The sequence below is a fragment of the Neovison vison genome, chromosome 7 (genome assembly GCF_020171115.1).
Source record: "Neovison vison isolate M4711 chromosome 7, ASM_NN_V1, whole genome shotgun sequence".
NCBI classification, from domain to species: domain Eukaryota; kingdom Metazoa; phylum Chordata; class Mammalia; order Carnivora; family Mustelidae; genus Neogale; species Neogale vison.
The window spans coordinates 40359582-40383223 of NC_058097.1; the positions used below are offsets into that span (position 1 = coordinate 40359582).

At 47.4% G+C, this 23642-nt stretch overlaps 1 protein-coding gene across 2 annotated transcripts in view; it reads right to left on the bottom strand.

The window, feature by feature from the left end:
* RHPN2 (rhophilin Rho GTPase binding protein 2) overlaps positions 1 to 23642 on the bottom strand; it is a 58965-nt gene that overhangs the window by 24065 nt on the left and 11258 nt on the right. For both annotated transcript variants that reach the window (XM_044256265.1, XM_044256264.1), the window contains exons 2-4: positions 19115 to 19230; positions 8008 to 8136; positions 5583 to 5658 (exon numbers count right to left, since the gene is read on the bottom strand). In XM_044256265.1, the coding sequence (XP_044112200.1) occupies positions 5583 to 5658; positions 8008 to 8136; positions 19115 to 19143 (234 nt within the window). In that variant the 5' untranslated portion in view covers positions 19144 to 19230. The remainder of the gene's footprint in view (positions 1 to 5582; positions 5659 to 8007; positions 8137 to 19114; positions 19231 to 23642) is intronic.

Below are 23642 nucleotides of genomic sequence, written 5' to 3' on the forward strand. Positions count from 1 at the left end.
AACAGTCTTTGCTTCTTTTTAATTTCTTTTTTTTTTTTTTTTAAGATTTTATTTACTTGACAGAGAAACACAGCGAGAGAGGGAACTCAAGCAGGAGGAACAGGAGAGGGAGAAGCAGCCCTCCCAAGGAGCAGGGAGCCCAATGCGGGGCTTGATCCCGGGACCCTGGGATCATGACCCAAGCTGAAGGCAGACGCGTAACAACTAAGCCACCCAGGTGTCCCAACAGTCCTCCCTTCCTATATAAGCCATAACCAGTTAGAAAAATATAACAGGGAAACAATAATTTCCCAATTGTACCCCCTCAACAAAAGTATAATATGCCGAGGGATAAAATTAATTGAATTCACTAAGCAGTTAGGTATTGAACTTTACTGAAAGACTTAAGTTATTTCATTCTTTCATGTATTCGCTAAGGCATTTTTTTATAATTTCAAGTATAGTCAACATACAGTGTTATATTAGCTTCAGGGGTACAATATAGTGATTCGACAACTTTATGCGTTACTCAGTGCTCATGAGTGAGTGTGCTCTTAATCCCCTTCACCTGTTTCATCCACCCCCCCCAACTCCACCCCACCCCACCCCACCCCAGGAACCCGCAGTTTGTTCTCTATAGTTAAGAGTCTGGTTTTTTGGCTCGTCTCTTTTTTCTTTCTTTCATTAGTCTTGTTTCTTAAATTCCACAAAGGAGTGAAATCATATGGTATTTGTGTTTCTCTGACTGACTTATTTCACTTAGCATTATACTCTCTAGATCCATCCCTATGTATTATAAATGGGAAGCATGAGATCATTTTTTTAATAAGACAGACATGGTCCCTGCCCCGCATAAAATCTGCTATTTTTGACATATCAATAATTAGAAATACTATGTTCATAGATAAAAACGTGCAATATGGTAATCTTCTCCTACATAAGCTAGGAATCTAATGAAATTTCAATCAAAACCCAAAAGTACTACTTTGGGGAAACCTGACAAAATATGGAAGTAAAAATGTGGGAGAAAAGTCAGAACATGTGGAAAAGCATGGTCATAAAGGCGGCTTGCTCTAATCGCTATTAGAACACATAGGGATTAAACGGTGAGCAATGGACAGACAATGAAACCAGCCATGGATCCGAAACAGATGGCAGCAGACTCAAGAATCAGATGTACAACAAAAGCCAGCATTCCACAGAAGAGGGAAAGGCTTGAGCACCCAGCAGGTCCGGACAGGAGGAAGGTGGCACCCACAGATGTGAATTTAAGGAAAGGGCTAACATAGTGGTATGGGCAGGGTTAAGGGAAACCACAGGGATGGTGCAGAACCTCCAGGGCCATTAGAATCCCAGGTCAAGAAGGAAATGAGCTTTGAAATCCAGAGAGAGGGCTACCTGAGGTGGGCACCGAAGCCACCAGGCCCTTTCCTCAGGAATGCAAACGTTAGCCAGCTGAGCAGCCTGCAGAGTAGATGTCCCAACCTCCCATCCTCCTAGCCCCTCCAGCCTGTGGTGGCCTCCATGGCACAGAGCAGGACGGAGGAGGGGGGCTGGGGGTAGGGGCACAGGGGTCACAGAGGGAAGTGGACACCAGCCAGCACCACGATGGCTTCTTTACGCGAAGTTCACAAGAAACTGGCCACCCATTTGGTGAAAATAAAAAGTGATGGCCTTATACCTCATTATTTACCCCCAAAAGTAATTCCAGATAGATTAAAGATCTGAGGCTAAAACATATGAAACAAGAAAACTGGGAGAAACAGTAGCAAAATATTTATGCCATCTTGGTGTGCAGGGTGCCTTTCTGAACATGTCCTCAAGGCACAACTATAAAGGGATGGACCGTAGATTCAACAACAAAAAATCTTAGTGACAAAAATATATATGTTATATATATATGATATATATAAAAGTATGTATTATATATATAAATATATAAAAATATATATGATATCATATATAAATATATAAAAATATATATCTGATATATATATGATAACTTTTAAAGTGCTTGTGTAACAAGTTAAATTAGAGGGAGAATGCACTGAGAGAAATATTTGCGATATATATAACCAAGGAACCAAGGGTTATTATCCTTCATATGTAAAAGAAATCCTGTAAGAAGTAAGAGCAAAACTCTGGAAAAGCAGATAGAGGGCAGAAAGTCATTTCGAAATCAGGCAAAAGCGGTAGAAGGCCAAGAAACATACACAAGAATGTATCCAACTCTAGTACTGATCAGAGAAACGCAAAACATAGTAGGCAATTATCTTGCCTGATTTCACAAAAATCAGAAAGATCTCATTAAAACATCCAAATGGGGAATGAAAGCCAGGGCAGCACAAGGTGCGGGAAGGTAAACAGTCACACACAGCGGCTAGGAAAGAAGGCGGGACTCCTTCTGGTGGTAAGTAGGTTGTGTCTATCTTCTACCCACCAAATCCACATCTAGAAACTGATCCAAAGAGAATGCTGGGCGGAGTGTGCAGATGTTCACTGGTGGGCTGTGGACAACAGCAAACATCTGGAAGCTGCTGAAAGACCGAGATAGCCCCGGTGGCTCAGTGGGTTAAGCCTCTGCCTTTGGCTCAGGTCATGATCTCAGGGTCTTGGGATCAAGTCCCATATGGGGGGAGGGGAGGGGGTGTCTCTGCTCAGCAGGGAGCCTGCTTCCCGCCCCCGCCCCCCGCAACGCCTGCCTCTCTGCCTACTTGTGATCTCTCTGTCAAATAAATAAATAACTCTTTAAAAAAAAAAAAAAAAACAAGAATGAGATTAACAGCCACGTGGTTCAGCACCTACTGCAAGCAGACACCACATGAAGCCCTAAGGAGGGGAAGAGCCACACAGCCTCGTAAGTCAGGTCCCTGATAGAGAAGGAGCCCCAGTATCCAAAGATTAAGCGCTGAGCAGGTCACTGAGCTCAGGGGGAGGTGGGTGCGGCTGGGAGAGAGCGTTCCCTGTCTTGGCATTTTTCCAAATGTTTTTCAATCCTGTTCTTAATCTAAAAAAATAAATGAAGCTGTATTTGGGGGAGGACGGGATAGGAGGGAAGGAGAAGCAGGCTCCCCGCTGAGCAGGCAGCAGAGAATGGGGTCCTGGGGCTGGATCCTAGACCCAAAAGATCATGACCTGAGCCAAAGGCAGGTGGCTTAACCGACTGAGCCACCCCGGTGCCCTCTGACAGTGCCTTTTAATGAGGTCATTGGAAAGCTCATTTATTTAAAAATAGAACCAAATCACAGCAGGAAGCTTTGCTGACCACGAAGTGTCACACGGATACACACGGAGGCGAGCAAGACAAGCCGCACCTGGAGCTGTGCTCAGGCCGAGATACTCTGGCAGCACCTGCCTGGAACTCTCCAGCACACACGAGGACAGCGGAGGGTGGGGGGGACAGAATGTCCCCAGATGTGCTCATTTTCCTATGACTGACATTTGAAGAGTCCCTTTTAGGCTAAAATGACATGGTTGGAAGCCTCAGCTAAAGAGCACTTGGCCGTGCCCGCAACATGTGATTTTTTTTTTTTTTCCACTGAGTTTAATGTGGAATCCAGCACATGACTCGTTCGGATCCTTGCAGATGCCCAGAAAGCTCCAAGTTGCTCTAAGTCTCCCTCTAACATGCCTGCATTCTTGCAGGGTTGGTGCCAAGCAACAAATGGAATCGTAAAGAAACCACTCAACAGGGACACCTGGGGGGCCCAGTTGGTGGTCAGGTCATGACCCTGGAGTCACAGGATCAAGTCCCACATAGGGCTCCCTGCTCAGTGGGGTGTCTGCTGCTCCCCCTCCCTCTGCCTGCTGTTCCCCTGCTTGTGCTCTCTCTCTCTCTCCCTCTGACAAATAAATAAAATCTGAAAGAAAGAAAGGAAAAAAGAAAGAAACAAACAAACAAACCATTCCACAAAAGCACCTAAAGACATCTCCACAGTCACAAGGGCTGTCTTGAGTCTCACAGTTCTGGCAGCCTGGAAACAGCTGGCACAAAGCTGCAGCTCCTGGGTTGTTTTCTACCCAGTAAATCAAATCTCGTGTGATCCCAAGTCCTGTGAGACTACCAATGTCCCTTCTCAAACTCCAAAATAAACCCCAAATTGACAGGGACAGGGACCTAGATGTAAACAAGGCAGCAGTCCCCGAGTGAAAGAGCTTCTGCCCACACTCACAGTCTCAGCTCCAGAAGGCAGGTCAAGGGCAAAAAGCTTTCAAAGCACGGACCGACTGCTTTTAAAAGGACAGATTTTTTTTTTTAAAGATTTAATTTATTTATTGAACAAAGAGAGATATCACAAATAGGCAGAGAGGCAGGCAGAGAGAGAGGGGGAAGCAGGCTCCCCGCTGAGCAGAGAGCCCTATTCAGGGCTTGATCCCAGGACCCTGAGATCATGACCTAAGCCAAAGGCAGAGGCTTAACCCACTGAGCCACCCAGGCACCCGAAGGACAGATTTTATAGCATCCAACATGCATATAATTTTTTTTCTTCTCTAAACTAGAAGTAGTCCAAGATGAGTCAACTAACAGGACCGCTATGAAAAGAAACATAATACTTGGAAGCATTTTTCACGACACTGGGGTTAACTGTTATCCATCGCGCCCATGCTGGAAGGCTCAGGCGGGGGCTACCTCCCACCCCATGTCCCCTTTCTCCTCCTAATTGGACGCAGGAGGTGATTCACTAAAACTCAGAATGACAGGGCGCCTGGGTGGCTCAGATGGTGAAGCGTCTCCCTCCAGCTCAGGTCAGGATCCCAGGGTCCTGGGATCGAGCCCCCACATGGGGCTTCCCACTCAGCAGGGAGCCTGCTTCTCTCTCTGACCTTCCCCCCTGCTCATGCTCTCACTCGCACTCTCTTCTCTCTCATATAAATGAATAAAATCTTAAAAAAAAAAAGTTGAATTTTTTAAAAAGAAGAGAAAAAAAAAAAAAACAGAAAGAGAAGGAAAAGAAGGAGGATGGGAGAGAGAGAAGAAGAGGCTGGATCTCCAGGAATTCATGGAGGAAAAAAACCCAACTCATAATTTCTAGCTATTCAAGTATTTAAAGATAGTTAACCAACATGTTTGATTTATTGGGAAATATATCAAAAAGCAGAATGGATTGGTCTATCAATACAGGAATGCACAGACAGATAAAAGGATAACTAACAAAATGTTCGCAGCAGAATCTACGTACTGAGTATATACGGATTCACCGCAAAATCCTCTCAGTTTTTCTTGAAGTTTAGAAATTTTCATAATAAAATGTCAGGGGAAAGAATTAGCAATTCTACCATAAACATGGCCTATACTGGTCACCAAATTTAAGAAAAAATTAAAATAGAGTTAAATTTTAAAATTCCAAAGCATGTCCTCCATGCACCATCTCGGGCTTGGCCTCCTGGGGAGGGAAGACCCAGGTTTCTAACTTGCCTTCTGGGGCCTGCACCTTGTAGGGACCAAAGACGGTGTGAGGTCACAAGAAGACAGACAAATTGTCTTGCTTACGGAACTCAACTGACACTCACCCCACTGAGCCTAAGGCCACATGCAAGGGATACACAATTCCTAGTTTGTCTTTTTAAACAGTGAGTCTAGTGTCCAGTGCTTTGAGAATTACCTTGAGAATGACAGAGAAGTCAACATCCTTGGTCTCCTTCAGGCCAAGAGGAATCAGTGGAACCGTAAATGCCTCCCTGTAAGGAACACAGCAAGGTATGTGAACACTGGGATCCCAGCCGCTCTGCACCCAGCAGCCCAGCTCAGAGCACCCCCCACCTCCAGACACCAATCCTGCACACACCACTTCAGGTTCCATAAAGATGCCACTGGTCAGGTGCCTGTCTCTCTGCCCAATCCCTGTGACTTCTGGACTACACAGCCTAACACAGGAGGCCTACCACCTTGACCCAGGTCTCAATTTCCACCATTCTTTGACTTCACTGAGGACCACCCATGTGGCAGGGTCTGGGTCTGGGGTGCGTACTGCTCCCCAACCTGGGCATACCACCCTGCCAGGGGACCTCCTTCATCACCTCCCATCCCCACCAGGGCAGGTCCCACCTCTCCTGCACCCTCCAACCTGAGCCCTCGCAAGGCCTCCTCTGATGGGGTGTTATCCCCTTTGGTGCCCCAGCACCTGCACGGAGAAGGGCTTGAGGGCCAGGGCTCCTTCTGACACCTAAATGCCCCTAGCTCCAGCTCAGGGTCACACCCCGGCCAGCTACTTGCCCCCCACACAGCTCCCACCCCAACTGACCACTCAGTTCCCCCAGAGATCACCCTGAGTCTACATTCTTAGGGGCAGGGGCAGGGCTAACAGGAAGTAAAGGGGGCTCAGGCTGTGTGTTTTGCAAACAGAGATTTAGCTCCCTGACCTGTAACAGGAGACCTCCTGGGGCTGCTCAGCCCAGCCAGGGAGAAGGCCAGGAATGCTGGGCAGGGGGAGTGGACAATGCAGCTGTAAGCCGAAACTGTCTCTGCGGCCGAAGGGAAAATCACGGGCTGCTCTAAAAGCAGGCGCGATCCAACCCTGGGTGTGCGTGGCTTCCCCAAAGCCTGCAGGGGAAGCTGGACGCTACTGGAAGGGACAGAGGAGGGACCGTGCCTCTCTCCTCTGGGCCCCAGCACCCTCCTGCCCTCACCCTACTGGGGCTGGAGAGAAGGCCTGTTCTCCCCATGACTGGGGAGAGCACCCAGGGCACCCCAGCCCCAACCCCATGCTAACAAAACTCCATGACCTCCAGTATCGTGTTTTCTTATCTGCCCCGCCCGACCTCTTCTTCCAGGCCTGCCTCACAGAAATGTTTAAAGATCCACGGTGCTTAGAAAGAAACCATCTGCTCTGAAAATACGAAGAGGGCAGAGGCAAACCCAAGGCATCAGTAAGAACCTGCACATCTCTCTCTCCGCTCTCCCGGATGGCACAGGGGACCGCCCGGGAAGCGAGGGCCACGCTGAAATCACGCAGGTCCCTTTGTGCCCGTCTCTGCAGGTGGGGCTCCCGGCAATCCAGGACAGCAAGTAGGAATATGAAATGTCCTACGTTTATCAGCAAAGTTGGGCCCTGACTCGCTTACTCAAGGAACTTCGACCTCGGGGCAGTAACAATGGCATTTAATACCACAGAGGAGGCTGGGAGAAGCCTCTTACTGGGTGTTCTGATTCATGTTCAAAACCAAACTGGGAGCCCATGGGTGAGTGAGCCAGGACACCTGGATGTCATAGAAGGAAGAGGAGAGGTTTCACATGCTGACCCTTTCCCTCCAGCCCTGAAAAACACCCAATGGACCATGCAGAGGCTTGGGGGCAATCAGGAAAAGCACCTTCCAAAGGGGACTCCGGGTTCCCAAATGTCATCCTTCTGTGAATCCACAGGACTGTTTACTGAGTTTCACCTGGCGTTCACCTACCTTTTGAGAAATCTCACTTCCCCGCACAGAGCTTCTCGAAGTGATTTCACCTCCCTTTCAGAGGTAGCTCCCCTTGGGAAGACTTTCTGAGCTTTTCTGAAGGCCCCGCCTCAATATCGCTGAGGCACAAACTCCCCAGGAGAGGCTTCTGAGTTACTGTATTTGTTTCTCTAAGATGTACTGGGGCCCATTTCTGAAGTGTCTCCTCAGGGAACTCACCTGGGTCCCCTTAATCTTTGATGTCAAGGATCCCTGTCAAGCGGTTGGTGTGTTTTTTGTGTGCTATCCTCAGAACGACCCAGGCAAGCCCTGGGCACAGTGATGAGGCTGACAGGGAAGAAGGGCAGGCAGTACGGGCCCCCCCCGACCCAGCAGGCTGACTGTCAGATCCAACCACAAGGGCATCTTCATGGCAAAGCTACGTGAGAAACGCCATCTCTTCATCCGGACCCAGTCACACAGCTTTTCCCAAAAACTATGTCACAAGGTGGGTCCAAGAACAATTGGATGCCTTATCATCCAACTCCCCAGGTATTTCCAACAAACTCCATCTGTTCGCCCCTTGACTCTTACGCCATACTCAGTCCTCAAATTGGTCCATCCCTCTCATCCCAAAGCATTGCCCCCACTTACTCTGTGTTCTGGTAGACTCCCACTGAGATGTTGAGCCCCTCCAGCTCCTCCTTGAGCATCTGCAGGTCTGAGTTCACAAAGCTCAGTTCCAGGCGCACCTGCTCTCGAACCTTCTGGTTCGTAGCTACTCTGTTAGAAGAGAAGGAGGAGAAAAGTGCCTTCAGCCAAGCTGCCCAGCTGCCGGGGAGCAGACCTCCCAGGCCCCATAGGAAGTTCTGAGGGTTCCCTTGCAGGTATGAAGACCAGAGGTGACCAGGTATCTCCAAAATGCTCAGCAACAGGCCCATCTTGAGCCACGCCTACCAGTAAAGGGACCTGGGATGTCGGTGATACACTGAGCTGCCAGACATGAATCTTAAGACACCCCTACAAAGAATTAGCTTTAAGAAGAGAAGAGGGAACTGCTCCCAGCCACCCCAAAAAGACCATCAATTATCCCCTTGAAAGGAAATGGGTAAGAAAACGGAGGAGGAGATAATGCTCCCAGCTCATTCTATGAGCTCTAGTCTTACCCTGACCCAGACCAGAGGAGGACATCACAAGAAAGCAAAACAATAAACTGACATTCTTCATGAATATATATGCAAAAATCCTCAACAAAATATTAGCAAGCGGAAACCAGCAACATTTAACATAACTCGGATTACATACCACAACCAAGTGGGACTTATTCCAGGACTGCAAGGTTGGTTTAATATCCAAAAATCAATTACTGTAACATATTATATTAATAGGATACAGGATAAAAAAACACATAGTCCTCTCAACAGATACAAAAGAAACATGGGATAAAGTCCAACATAGATTCATGATAAAAATTCTCAACAAGGGGCATCTGGGTGGCTCAGTGGGTTAAACCTCTGCCTTCGGCTCAGGTCAGATCTCAGGGTCCTGGGATCAAGCCCCATATTAGGCTCTCTGCTGGGCAGGGAGCCTGCTTCCCCCCCTCTCTCTCTCTGCCTGCCTTTCTGCCTACTTGTGATCTCTGTCTGTAAATAAAATCTTAAAAAAAAAAAAAAGCAAATAAATAAATAAAACCAAAATGAGATTAGACTAGTAATAGCAATGCTAGTAATACTAGTAATAAAAAAGAAACAATAGCAAGTATTGAGGAGGATGTAGAGAAACTGGAATTCACACTGCTGAATGTAAATGACACAGCACTTTGGAAAAGAGCTGGGTAGTTTCTAAAAATGTTAACTATCTGGGGCACCTGGGTGACTCTGTTGGTTAAAGGTCCAACTCCTGATTTCAGCTAAGGTCATGACCTCAGGGTCATGGGATTGAGCCCTGCATTGGAGTCTGCGCTCAGTGGGGAGTCTGCTTGAGATTCTCCCTCTCCCTCCGCCGCTCCTACCACTCGCTCACTCTCTCTCTCAAATAAATAATGTTTTTAAAAAAATTAATAAAAATGTTACAGATATCATCATACAACTGAGTCATCTACTCCTAGGAATCTATGTGAGAGGAATGAAAACTTACATCCCAACAAATACGTGTACGTGATGTTTACAGTAGCATGACTCGAAAAAGACACAAAAAGTGGGAAAAATCCAGATATCCATTAACTGGCAAATTGGATTAGTAAAATGAGATCCCTGGAATTGAATGGTGTAAGCAGTATGAAGGTATGAACTTCACCCAAATCCTCAAAGCGGAAGTTCAGACACCTGCTGGAAGACTTTGCAGGTGCCCCCTCACTTTACGGATTAGGAATCAACGCAAAAGTAACACTGGCAAGAATAACCAAGTCTATAGGGCGCCTGGGTGGCTCAGTTGGTTAAGCAACTGCCTTAGGCTCAGGTCATGATCCTGGAGTCCCGAGATCGAGTCCTGCATCAGGCTCCCTGCTCAGCGGAGAATCTGCTTCTCCCTCTGACCCTCCCCCTTCTCATGTTCTCTCTCTCTCTCAAATAAATAAAATCTAAAAGAAAAGAAAAAAGAATAACCAAGTCCTGAGCCAGGCCTTGAGGGCACAAGCCCATGAACCATCCTGCCAGGTCCTCAGTCATTCCTCGGACCAGCTACTAGAACTTCCTCCTTTCATGGATGAGGACATCTGAGGGTCATCAGCCAAGAGCTCCAGCCAGCCAGAGAAACAGTACCTGATCACATTCTCCATGCCAGCTGATGAAAATCCTGTCACCTATCATGGGCTCACTTTGCCCACGGCCTGTTCACCTTTTCCCCAGAAAGCAAAATACTAAAACACTTCCCCTACAGTCTGCCCTCTGCGCCGGGGCTCTCCTGGCCTTGCCACATATTTGAGCTCATCAATTTCTCCCCATGATGTGTTTATAGGTATACTCCCTCTTTTTGCTCTCCCCCGCCCATCACTGAACTCCTTCTCCTTGACCTACAAACTTGGGCTACGCCTCCTCAGAAAAAGCCATGCTTGATCCTGGCTACAAATAGGAAGATACTTGCCCTTTTACTACTCGGTATGTATTCACACATCTGGGCTTCCCAGCAGAGAAATGAGACATTGGAAGCTCAGTCTGGCAAATATCACTGGTTTGGGGATTTTGGTTGGGAGGGGAGGTAGCATGATTACCTGTAACAAATATATTTTATATTACAACACCGTATATACATACACATACATACCCCTAAAACAAAAGTCACACAAACCAAACTTGGCTGCGCATACAATATATCCCAACATATTTGATTCCATTCTAATAGCTTATTTTTTATTTTTTAAAAGATTCTCTTTATTTATTTGTCAGAGAGAGAACATGAGCACAAGCAGGGGGTGTGGCAGGCAGAGGGAGAGGGAGAAGCAGGCTCCCTGCTGAGCAAGGAGCCCGACGTGGGACTCAATCCCAGGACCCCAGAATCATGACCTGAGCCGAAGGCAGACGTTCAATCAATTGAGCCACCCAAGCATCCACCCCCTTTTTTTCTAATAGCTTTTTTTTTAAAGAGTAGTTTTCGCAACTCTCCTATTCTGATTCTCTGACACCAACTGGGTGCCCAGCAATTCAATTCAATTAAACTCAATTCCCACAGGTTAAAGGCTCAGTACCCCCAAGACTCCCCCCATGTCAGGGGCCAGTCACAAGGCTGGGGGGAAGCACCTCTACTTGCGACCAACCAGCTACAAATCAAGGTTCTCCGAACACCCTTCTATGGTAATTTGCCAGAAAGACTCAGAACACTCAGGAGATCACTTCACTTACTTTTACTGTGATTTATTTAAAGGACACAACTTAAGAGCAGTCAGCTGGAACAGATCCACAGGCCGAGGAGGGGGAGCGGCTTCCCTGTTCTCTCCAGACACGCCACGCCCCCAGCACCTCGATGTCTTCACCAACATGGAAGCTCCCAAAGCTCATTGTGAGGGGCTGCAGGCAGGCTGCCCTGTTTCACTATGTGGGCCCAATCGATAAAATCATTGGCCATTGGCAACTGAACTCCATCTTCAGCCCCCTCCCCAAAAGTCTAGGGGTGGTGCTATAAATTACAATTCTCTCACCAGGTTTGGTCTACCTGGTTAAAAGACCCATTTTGGGGGTGCCTGGGTGGCTCAGTGGGTTAAAGCCTCTGCAGTTGGCTCAGGTCATGATCCCAGGGTCCTGGGATCCAGCTCCGCATCAGGCTCTCTGCTCAGCGGGGAGCCTGCTTCCCCGTCTCTCTCTGCCTGCCTCGCTGCCTACTTGTGATCTGTCTGTCAAATAAATAAAATCTTTTTTTTTAAAGATTTTATTTGTTTATTTGACAGACAGAGATCACAAGTAGGCATCGAGGCAGGGAGAGAGAGAGGAGAAAGCAGGCTCCCCACTGAGCAGAGAGCCTGATGCGGGGCTCGATCCCAGGACGCTGGGATCATAACCTGAGCCGAAGGCAGAGGCTTTAAGCCACTGAGCCACCCAGGCGCCCCTAAACAAATAAAATCTTAAAAAAAAAAAAAAATTAAATAGGGGCACCTGGGTGGCTCAGTGGGTTAAGCCTCTGCCTTCAGCTCGGATCATGATCCCAGGGTCCTGGGATTGAGCCCCGAGTCAGGCTCTCTGCTCAGCAGGGAGACTCCTTCCTCCTCTCTCTCTCTGCCTGCCTCTCTGTCTACTTGTGATCTCTCTCTGTTAAATAAATAAATAAAATCTTTTTAAAAATAAATAAATAAATAAAAATAAAAGTTCCATTTTGAAGGTCCTGTTCCCCCATTAGCACACAGAAGACATGAGGTTCCAAGGGTTCTAGGAGCTCTGTGCAAGGAACCAGGCAGAGTCTTCATTTATTTTGAATTACAATATGCCCAACATGAGGCTCGAACTCACAATCCCGGGATCGAGTCTCACATTCTACCGATTGAGTCAGCCAGGAACCCCACAGATATTTATTTTTTATAACACCACAGCAACCCCATGAATTGATTTCTAACTAATTGTGACTAACGGTCACAATCTGTCACTTGTAAATTCTGCACAAATCTGTAAAATTCTCAGGTGTTTCTGAGAATGTGACTGATCCACTAGCAGGTCACGTCCACAAGGACATGAGGAAAGAAACTGGGAAGAGCTTCTTCTTTGCAACTGGTCTGCCTTTGGTGGAACCAATGGGTCTGATGTGTGTGAGTCACAGTCCCTTCTTCATAGGGCCTACCAGGAAGCCCCTGTGGCTCGTGACTAACAAAGGATACAGAAGTTATGATGGAGAACAAGAACTTTGCCTTCTATTTCATTCTCATTCTCCTGGGAACTGGCATTAACTTTTCCACATGGTGGGGGCTCAACAAATTTCAATTGATGAAAAACAAATAGAGTAAAGACCACTCCTCTAGAAGCAATGATGGGGGTGAGGGGGACTGGTTCTCAGCATCAGAGTAGATCCAACTTAAATGTAACAATTTACACCCTAAGACCCTTGCCCAAATATCTGCAGAGCCTCTAAATAGTCCAACTGGATTTTTTACACTTCTATATACCTATTTGCCACTTCTCTTCCCTCTTGACTTGGCAATTTGAGATTTAGGATTTGCAACAAATCAGCGAGCTGCTCTTTGGACATGGACCTCTGGGTGGGTCACTCTGGAAAAAGTTGTGGCCGGGGAAGGAAAGCGCAGAGTGGGCTTAAGGGTCAGGCTCCACAATGCTAACCTTTGGGTATGAGGACAAATGGGAAACCAACCCCAGAGTGTAAGCTGCTTCTAGCACAGAGAGTGATTTTTCAAAGACTCGCTGGTGAAAGGGGACAGGACTTCTCAAATAAGGTCAATCAACTGAGTATGATGTATGTGTCCAAGCGGAGGGAAGAGCCCAGGGTAACATATGAAAATAGAATCAGCTGGCCCAAATTAGGAATTAAAACCAGAGCCTCCGTCTCCTCAATACTGATGCTCTGCATCTGGGGCCTTTCCAGATGACAACAACTCACTTCTTTGGGCCTCCTTGGAAGAACATGGCTTTCTTCTCACCTTCCCCTTGACTGCAAACCTCCTCCGAGAACCTTATAGCCCACTAACTGAGGTTAGAGCCAAAACAGTCCTTAAGGCCAAGCAGGAAGGAGCAGAAGGGTGTTTCAGCCAAGTCTCCAACCTACGTTCTTCATGGCCTCCCTCTGGCCCGGACCTCCAAGAAAGGCCTCTTCCCTTGGGTTTTTCAACTATGGGTACTGCTATACCCACACCTTCTTTCACTGAATTTGGAACTGCTGAGACCTTTTCCACCTTAAGTATTAGCTCCTGCATGGGCGCCTGGGTGGCTCAGTGGGTTAAAGCCTCTGCCTTCAGCTCAGGTCATGATCCCAGGGTCCTGGGATCAAGCCCCGCCTCAGGCTCTCTGCTCACTGGGGAGCCTGCTTCCCTTCCTCTCTATCTCTGCCTGCCTCTCTGCCTACTTGTGATCTTTCTCTTTCTGTCAAAAAATAAACAAAACCTTTATATATATAAAAAAAAAAAAAAAAAGAATTAGCTCCTACGTGACTATGGCTTGCTTCTTTGCTTCAAGTCCAAAATTTCTTTAATGTCCATGTTTTCTCTTAAAGATACAGGTGAATTTTGAATGCTGACCCATATAACTCCATTTGCTTTAGTGTAACTTTTTTTCCCAAGCCTTCCAGTAAAATAGCTGTCCCTCCCCTCTTGCCCCCACCTTTAACAGCCACACTGACAAGCATCAAAGACTTGTACCAGCTTCACAGACCTTACTGGAACAGTTTGACCTTAATCCATCTGACCCCAAATCCTGCAAATAGCACCTGGTGGCCTCCTGTGGCCACCACCGAGGGCAGCAGATCAGCCGATCTGTCAGGACATCTGATCCCAGTGTAGCCAGGGTAGGAAGGCAGGTCTCAAGGTTACTACGGGCCCCAAAGGCCAAGGGGGCTCCCACACCTCACAGCACAGACATACACCAGCCTCTATAAGAACTGACCATGTGAGCAGCCACTAACCTCAATTCACTCTTACTACAGCTGACGCTACCCCTGTCGCCCCTGGCCCAGAGCTTCATGACCCTCTGGCCCAGGGGATACAAACTCGAGGTCAAGGGAAAGCTTGTGCACTTGGTCCTCGGGGTGTTATTCCCAACCCCCCACCTCCCATTGAACTATGCACCAATATTTAAAATTTAACTATTGGAACATTCAAAAAAAAATAAAAAAAGGAAAGAAAAAGGTCAGATCTTTCTCTTCTGCAAAAACAAAAACAAAAATAAAAATCTGCAGCCCTAGCAAACTTAGTCCTCCCCTCCATTTGAGGCACACGGCAGGCGGCCCCTCCAGAGAAAGCTTATGCTCTGCACTTGGCCACTGTCCCCATCACTCTCTATTGCCTCATAGCACCAGGCCCAGCCCCTCCGGTCTTTTCCAAGCCCACTCAGCCCCTGTAAGCCTCACGGTGGGCCAGCCCTGCTCCAGCCCAGAAGGTACCAGTACAAGAGGGGAACCTGAGCCCAGAGACACTGAATGGCCGGCCCTTATGCAAAGGGCCAGTTAGTTAAAATGGAACATCGTGGCAACGTCCTTTAAATCTCACAAAGACCATCTCTGTTTCAGAGAAACAGCATCACATTTCCACCCCAGCTTTACTCAAGGGAGGGCAGGGTGCTAGGAAAAGAGAGAGAATAATGTCCTTGCTTAGCCTAGAAAAGTACGTTTAAAAAATATCAGATCTCTTCCCTGTCAAACTCCAGGAAGCTCATGGACTCTTGGCAGATCTGGCTCAGAGGAGGGGTACAAAGGGGTACACTGGGAGCAGATCTCAGGATCCTGGGATTGAGCCCCGCCATCGGGCTCTCTGCTCTGCAGGGAGCCTGCTTCAGTGCCTGCCCAGCCCCCTACCAATGCAGGTAAGCACTGCGACCCCCACCCTCCTGCATCTGGGGGGACATCTTCCCAAATGCTCTTTTTCTTTTTTTTAAGATGTTATTTATTTATGTGAGAAAGAAAGACAGAGAGTATAAGGAGTAGCAGAGGGGAGGGATAGAGAATCTGAAGCAGATTCCACACTGAGCACACGAGCCCGAAGTGGGGCTTGATTCCATGACTGTGGGACCATGACTTGAGTCAAAACCAAGAGTCCGATACTGAACCAACTGAGTCACCCAGGTGCCCCCCCCCCAAAAAAAAACGCTCTATCTTTATCTGAGGGCCATGGAGGGACACCTAAGAACCGGAAGGCCGACAGGTGCACACACAGGACAGCGGCACCCAATTTATGACAGAAACTACCTCCTGGCAGCAGGGACAGCCACCTAATCAGCCGCCCAGCAACAACCACAGGCCCAGAGCCGGACTTGGCTGAACACTTTATTTGTTTTCGGGAAACCGTTGGTGCTGCCAGAGTGAGATTAATAAATACCTTTAGGGTTCTCTCTCACAACATTCTCCAGAAAGGACCACTTTGAACTTTGAGGTCACTGCGAAAATCATTAACAACCCCACCCCGCCCCCACGCTCCCAGCTTAACGACAACGGCCAGCCTGACAAAGAGCTTGAACACCAGGGCTCTGAGGGGGTTTGCCGCTGTCCTTAAAAGAGCAGGACAGACAAAACCACCCCGGTTCCTGCCTTAGAAATGCCAAGGCCCCTGGTCAGAGAGGACCCCCCCCCCCGGACTGACCCGTTTCTAAGGCTGCGCCACATGGTCACATCTCCCTTTCATCGACGCCCTAGAAAACATCACCTCTGACATGACTGGACTTGTCTGCTGTGGATTAGGTCCCCCCCCACCAGGAGATCAGGCATCGTGAAAGCATGGCCTGTAGCCTTCTCCTCTTGCACCGCAAACAAGGCCTGCCACTTCCTAGGTGCTCAGCAAATTCATTCAGGGGCTGAACGAACCTCGCAATCCATGACAATCCACTCTTGGGGAGTCCCTGAGGCAAGGCTGCCCGCCTGTCTCCTTAGCCACATCAAAGTCTCAACCAAAAACTGGCCACCACAAATCACACCAGAGAGGATGGAGGGGGGTGGCGCGGGAGAGGGGAACGCATCTGCAGCCTTCCCAGCACAGCAAGCCCTCCTGGCCCCGGGGCCGCCACTCCTAAAAACTGGGGGCCTCTCCCAAGCTACACCAGACCGTCCCTAGCTCCAGGCTTCTCTGGGGACAAGGACACTGCCAGACGTTTTATTTTATTTAAAGATTTTATTTTTCCATTTGAGAGAGTGTGAGTGAATGAGGGTATGAGAGGGGAGAAGGTCAGAGGGAGAAGCAGACTCCCCGTGGAGCTGGGAGCCCAATGCGGGACTCGATCCTGAGACTCTGGGATCATGACCTGAGCCGAAGGCAGTTGCTCAACCAACTGAGCCACTCAGGCGCCCTACCAGACATTTTAAAAGGTGAAATGTTGTGGGGCGCCTGGCTGGCTCAGGCAGTGGAGCGTGTGACTCTTGATCATCAGGGTTGTGAGTCCAAGGCCCAAGTTGGGTGTAGAAATTACTTAAAAATAAGTAAGTAGGGGCGCCTGGGTGGCTCAGTGGGTTAAGCCTCTGCCTTCAGCTCGGGTCGTGATCTCAGGGTCCTGGGATCAAGCCCTGCTTCAGGCTCTCTACTCTGCGGGGAGCCTGCTTCCTCCCTCTCTCTGCCTGCCTCTCTGCCTACTTGTAATCTCTGTCTGTCAAATAAATGAATACAATCTTAAAAAAAAAAAAAAAAGTAAGTAAATAAAAGAAAAAAAGGGTGAAATGTCCTAATATCCTAATAGTTTCGCAGTCTCCTCCAGTCACAGCTTAGCTTCTACCCTCTTACAGAAGTAGCTGGAGAAGAGGTTTCCAGATCCCTGACCACGCCGGGACTTGCTTACTCTGCTAGCCTACGTGTATTGATGCCTACACAAGGCACGGCACGGTTGTTCAGGAGCTGGTGGTAGGTTCAGGTGGTTGGTGATGTTATCCTCCAGGCGCTGGCAGGATCTCACTATAAAAATGGGTAGAAGTGGGTGCCTGAGTGGCTCAGTGGGTTAAGCCGCTGCCTTCGGCTCAGGTCATGATCTCAGGGTCCTGGAATCGAGTCCCACATCGGGCTCTCTGCTCAGCAGGGAGCCTGCTTCCCTCTCTCTCTCTCTCTCTCTGCCTGCCTCTCCATCTACTTGTGATTTCTCTCTGTCAAATAAATAAATAAATAAATACCTTAAAAAGAAAAAAACAGGTAGAAGTAATTTCTGCACTTTGTAAAAGAACATCCAAACACTGGAGGGAGGAACATGACAAGAGTCACCTTGAGTCACCTCCATGCCCATTCCTGGTCTTGCTCCCAAGAGCTGACTCTAAGAGCTTCTTCCTTCATCTTTTCTGGAAAAAGTCTGTGTGTGCACAAAAGCAAACATACCAATTCTGGACGCCTGGATGGTTCAGTCGGTTAAGCATTTGCCTTCGGCTCAGGTCATGATCCTGGGGTCTTGGGATCAAGCCTGAATCAGGCTCCTTGCTCAGCAGGAAGTCTGCTTCTCCTTTTCCCACTCCCCCTGCTTGTGCTCCCTCTCTCACTTTGTCTCTCTCTGTCAAATCAATCAATCAATCTTCAAAAACAAACAAACAAACAAACATACCAATCCTGTAAACACAAAAGCAAGGCAAACTGTCCTGCACCTTCCTGTTCCCCCACTTATATCTCGGACATTTTTCCTAGGGAACAGATACAGAAAGATTCAGAAATGAATCAGAAATGAATTTACCCTAAGTTTATTTGATTTTTTTAAAGATCTTATTTATTTATTTATTTGCCAGAAAGAAAGTGAGAGAGATGGCACAAGCAGGGGAAGCCTGGTTTGGTGTATTTGTTTTTCCCAACAGTCTCTGAGCAGCCTCTGGGCGCTTGCTCACCGGCTTCCAGTGGCACAGCTGACCCACTGGGAACACCCAGGATTCATATCCTGCCAGGTTTCCAGGTTCCCTCTGGGTTTGTAGGTTCCAGGTCCCTGAAAGAGCCCCCCATCTCTTTCTGAGGCTATAGGAGGCATTGTCTCACTTGGCCAGGCAGCAGGCACGGTGCTGGCCACCCAGTGCAGAAGGTGGCATGGGGCCCCCAGAACTCTGGAAGAAGAAGAAAGGCTTTTCTCCTCTTTTGAAACAAGAGGAAGCTGGCACACTGTCTGGCCTGACACTGAAGGATGTGGGGGGAGCTTGCAGCTGCCTAGGACACAGGTGAATTTTCACTGAGCTCGAAGGTTGATAAGTAATTATTTTCCCCTCAGAGCTCCAAGGCCATGGGGCTGCATGGGGGCCTCTCCTGAGAGGGATGGACACTGGCAACAGAAATGTTCCACTCCCTCCCTCCTGCCTTCTTCTCCTTTATACATCCAGCAGATAGTTACCAAGCAGTGATTCTAGACGAGGCATCATTTCTCCACTAGGCAATAGAGAAAACAGACAGACACATCCCATACAAAGCAGGGAAAATAAAAGAACGTGATCACTGGCTTCCCCCATCCCCAATCACACAAACAGGCTGGGTAAAATACTTGTCTTGAATAAAATCAAGCTCTAGGCAAGGAAGGGGCTGGCTCCAGGCACCAGCAACAAGGAGGGGACCCCAAAGTTTAAAAAAAAAAAGAACAAAAAACACAAGAATTAGAGAGAAAACTGGGAAAGCCTGAGAGTTTCAGGAAGAATAGGCCCCAGGAGAGGCTGGCTCCCTGACAAGGCAGTGAAGCCAGCAGTCACTCACTTCAGGAGGTTTTCTGCTCCTGTTCTCATCCGCACGGCTTTCAGGATCTGCTGGTTCAAGGCAGCCCTCTGATTCTGCAGTCGGCTCCGGCCAGTTTGTGCAAGGGGATTGCAACCCTAAGGGAAAATGAGAGATGACCCTTCAGACGTCAGCCACTCTAAACATGACAATGACAACACTGAATGTAACAGAAATGTTTTAAAAATGAACCTGTTCTGAAAATAAGATTAACATCAAAACATGAGATACACAAAATATTGAAAAGTATCAAAAGAAAATAAAAGTCACTCATAACGATGCAACTCCAGAACAGCCACTGTATGTTGGTTCCCTGCCCGTGTATTTTTAGACACATATTGTTATTTTTCCTATTAGTGAGGTGTTGGGAGTCCCCAAGATCAGCCTACATTCAAATTCACCAAGACTCAGAGGACTCAACAGATAATTGCGCTCACAGCTGTATGACAGCAACTTCGTAAGGTTACAGAGCTAGTTCACAAGGGGGAGGACACGGGTAGATTCTAGAGCAATCCACAGACAGGCTCCCTTATGCTTTCTCCCACCCATGAGGGGGTCACACGGAGCATAACCTTCCCCCAGCAACAAAAATGCATCAACGTGTGCCTGACATCATCACCCAGGTTGGCCCATTAGAAAATCAACACCCAGTGGTTTTACAGGGGCCTGATCACAAAGGCACCCTTGCCTAGAATGTACCCAAATTCTAGACTCCCAGGAGGAAAGCAGGTATTCCTCCTAACCCACGTGGTCTGTGCCATTGGCCTAGGGGAGGTGAGCCAAACCTTATCAGTTAGGGGATGGAGGGAACACTGGGAGAGCCAGGTTCCCAGATGCCAGGGAGGGGCCAACCTTCGTAAGCAGGCCTTCCAAGAACAACAGCCTCAAGCCTACTAGATTAACCCTTTTCTGACAGTGGTATGTACCGTTTATCTAAATTTCTCACATGCTACTCTAGCATGAAACTTTCCTTTATTATGAAATGTTTCTCAAAACCAAGACTCTGGGGGCGCCTGGGTGGCTCAGTGGGTTAAAGCCTCTGCCTTCGGCTCAGGTCATGGTCCAGGGATCCTGGGATCGAGCCCCGCATCGGGCTCTCTGCTCTGCAGGGAGCTTGCTTCCTCCCCTCTCTCTCTCTGCCTGCCTCTCTGCCTACTTGTGATCTCTCTCTCAAATAAATAAAATCTTAAAAAAAAAAAAAAAAAACCCAAGACTCTGATGATTGAATAATATGGTCCTTTAAAAAAAAAAAAAAAGACTGACCATTTCCTTATAGTAGGACATTCAGATTGCTTTCAGGTTATCTGCTTTAAAAAAAAAAAAAAAAAAGATTTTATTTATTTATTTGAGAGAGAGGACAAGCAGGGGGAGAGGCAAAGGGAGAAGTAGGCTCCCTGCTGAGCAGGGAGCTAGATGTGGGGCTTGATCCCAGGACCCCAAGATCTTTACCTGAGCTGAAGACAGCTGCTTAACTGACTGAGCCATCCAGGAGCCCCCATGTATCTGCTATTATATATAATTATTTGATCCATATATGTAAGGATGAATCTTTATAAACCTCTACTTTATTATTTTTTTTTATTTTTTTAAATTTTATTTATTTATTTAACAGACAGAGATCACAATTAGGCAGAGAGGCAGGCACAGAGAGAGAGAGAGAGAGAGAGGAGGAAGCAGGACTCCTGCTGAGTGGAAAGCCTGATGCGGGCTCCATCCCAGAACCCTGAGATCATGACCTGAGCCGAAGGCAGAGGCTTTAACCCACTGAGCCACCCAGGAGCCCCTCTACTTTATTCTTTAAGGTGTATTTCCTGGGCAGAAGTACAGACCTAGAAACTTCTTTAAGACCTCAGGTTCACCAGCCTAATTACCCTCCAAGAAAGAAAGGCACCCCCTTTCCCCCTTAGCCTTAGGCAACCACAAATCTACTTTCTGGTTTTTTTGTTTGTTTTTTTAAAGATTTTATTTATTTATCTGACAGAGAGAGAGAGATCACAAGTAGACAGAACAGCAGGCAGAGAGAGTGGGGGAAGCAGGCTTCCCACTGAGCAGAGAGCCCGATGCAGGGCTCGATCCCAGGACCCTGAGATCGTGACCTGAGCCAAAGGCAGAGGCTGAACCCACTGAGCCACCCAGGTGCCCCTCTACTTTCTGTCCTTATAGATTTGCTTATTCTGGACATTTTCATACAAATGGAATTATACAAAATATGGTCTTTTGAGATGGGCTTCCTTCACTTAGCATGATTTTTTAAGGTTTATCCATGTATCAGAACCCTAATCCTGTTTGTCCCTGACTAATACCCCATTAAAAGAATGTACCACATTAATTTATCCATTCATCAGCCGATAGACATTTGGGAATATTTTCACTTTTTGGCTATTATGAATAGGGCTGCTTATCTATGTACACATTTTTATGTGGGTATTTTTGTTTTTCTTTCTCTTGGCTATACATCGAGGAGTGGAACTGTTATGCCATATGGTTAATCCTGGGTCTAACCATTTGAGGAACTGTCAAACTATTTTCTGAAGTGGCTATATGATTTTACATTTCCACCAACAGTATGTGAGGGTTCCAATTTATCCATATCCTCAACAGTACTAGTTATTACTATGTTTTTAATAGACAACCTAGTGTGTGTGAGATCTCTATATGGTTTGGATTTGCATTTCCCGGATGGTTCATGATGTTTAACGTCTTTTCATGTGCTTATCGGCCACTTGTATATCTTCTGTGGAGAAATACAGATTCAGATACTGGCTCATTTTAAATGGGGTTGTCTCTCTATTTTTGAATTGAAAAGTATTCTTTTCATTTATTTTACAGAAAGAGAGCGGGGGTGAGAGACAGACGGAGAGAGAAATCCAAGCCGACTCTGTGCTGAACATGTAGCTCCACATGGGGCTCCATCTCACGACCCTAAGATCACGACCTGAGCTGAAACCAAGAGTCAGCACTCAACCCACTGCGTCACCTCGGCAGGCCCTGAGAAGTATTATTTTAATCTTTGCCAAGTTGATACGCAAAAACAGGCATCCTGGGGCGCCTGGGTGGCTCAGTGGGTTAAAGCCTCTACCTTCGGCTCAGGTCATGATCTCGGGGTCCTGCGATCAGGTCCCGCATCGGGCTCTCTGCTCAGCAGGGAGCCTGCTTCCTCCTCTCTCTCTGCCTGCCTCTCTGCCTACTTGTGATCTCGGTCTGTCAAATATATAAATAAAATCTTTAAAAAAACCAAACCAAAACAACAACAACAAAAAAAAAACAAGCATCCTATTCTCCCAATGTGCGTTTACTATTGGTAAACTTTTTTCAATATATTATTGATCACATGAGTAGTTTTTTCAGTGAACTGTCTTCTGTCATCTGTTCATAATTTCCTAGAGTATTTGGACGGCAATGTTCCATTCCAAAAAGTTTAAGATCAGAATGAAAGTTTCGTTTTAACTTACTAGTGTGCTTCCCAGTCCAGGAGGTAAAAAGCCCTAGGATCTGAGTGAGGGCTCCATTCCTTTGTGAAGCTTATCTCTAGGTTCTGCCCACGGAAGGGGGCTGCGGTTACCCCCACTCCCCCGGGGTGGCTGCCAGGCAGCACTCCGTTTAGAGATGCCCTTTCTCTGCGGCTGCCATTCAGCTCTGCCCCAGCTCTGCCCAAGGCATGCCCGTGGCCTCCACCCCAAGGAGAGAGAAATTATTCAGAGCCCTAATCTTCTCAGGGATTCCCCGTATCAGTGGCCTTTGGACCAGAGGATCAGAAACAAGTCATGTTCCTCCTTCCAGAAAGATTCCTCATTCTTACTTGTCAGCAGGTCCCCGCCCACCTGCCCCCAGGCAGCACCCCCAAGTTCAAATTACACATATATTCAGAATCTGAGTTAGACTGGTCTTATAGCTAACATCTCTCAAACCATTCAATGATCTCTGATTTAAAATAAAAACCAGGGGGCACCTGGGTGGCTCAGTGGGTTAAAACCTCTGCCTTTGGCTCAGGTCCTGATCCCAGGGTCCTGGAATTGAGCCCCACATCGGGCTCTCTCCTCAGCGGGGAGGCTGCTTCCCCCAACCCCTCTCTGCCTGCCTCTCTGCCTACTTGTGATCTCTGTCTGTCAAATAAATAAATAAATCTTTTAAAAAATTATTAAAAAGAAAAACTACCAGGAAACGATCTTTTTGCAGACAGAAGATGACACGTCTTTCCACATGAAGTCAATCGAATATTAAAGTTTTAAAATAACGCCCCCCCCTCTTTCCTCTACGCTTTCCAAAATTACTGTGAAGGGATGGTCTGATCTGACTCAAAATCACACACTCCACCCAAGCTGTGTTCCATTTTACAGAGATGCTTTAATAACGAATTCCTTTATGTACATTCCCAGAGCTAAGATAAGAGGCCATTCCAGCTCACTATCGTTTACCCAATTTCTGGCTGGCCCACAGATGCGGAGTCAGTTTCCAGATAAGACAGAGGAATGCTTAGGATTAGATATGACTGAGTAATTGGAACCAAAAC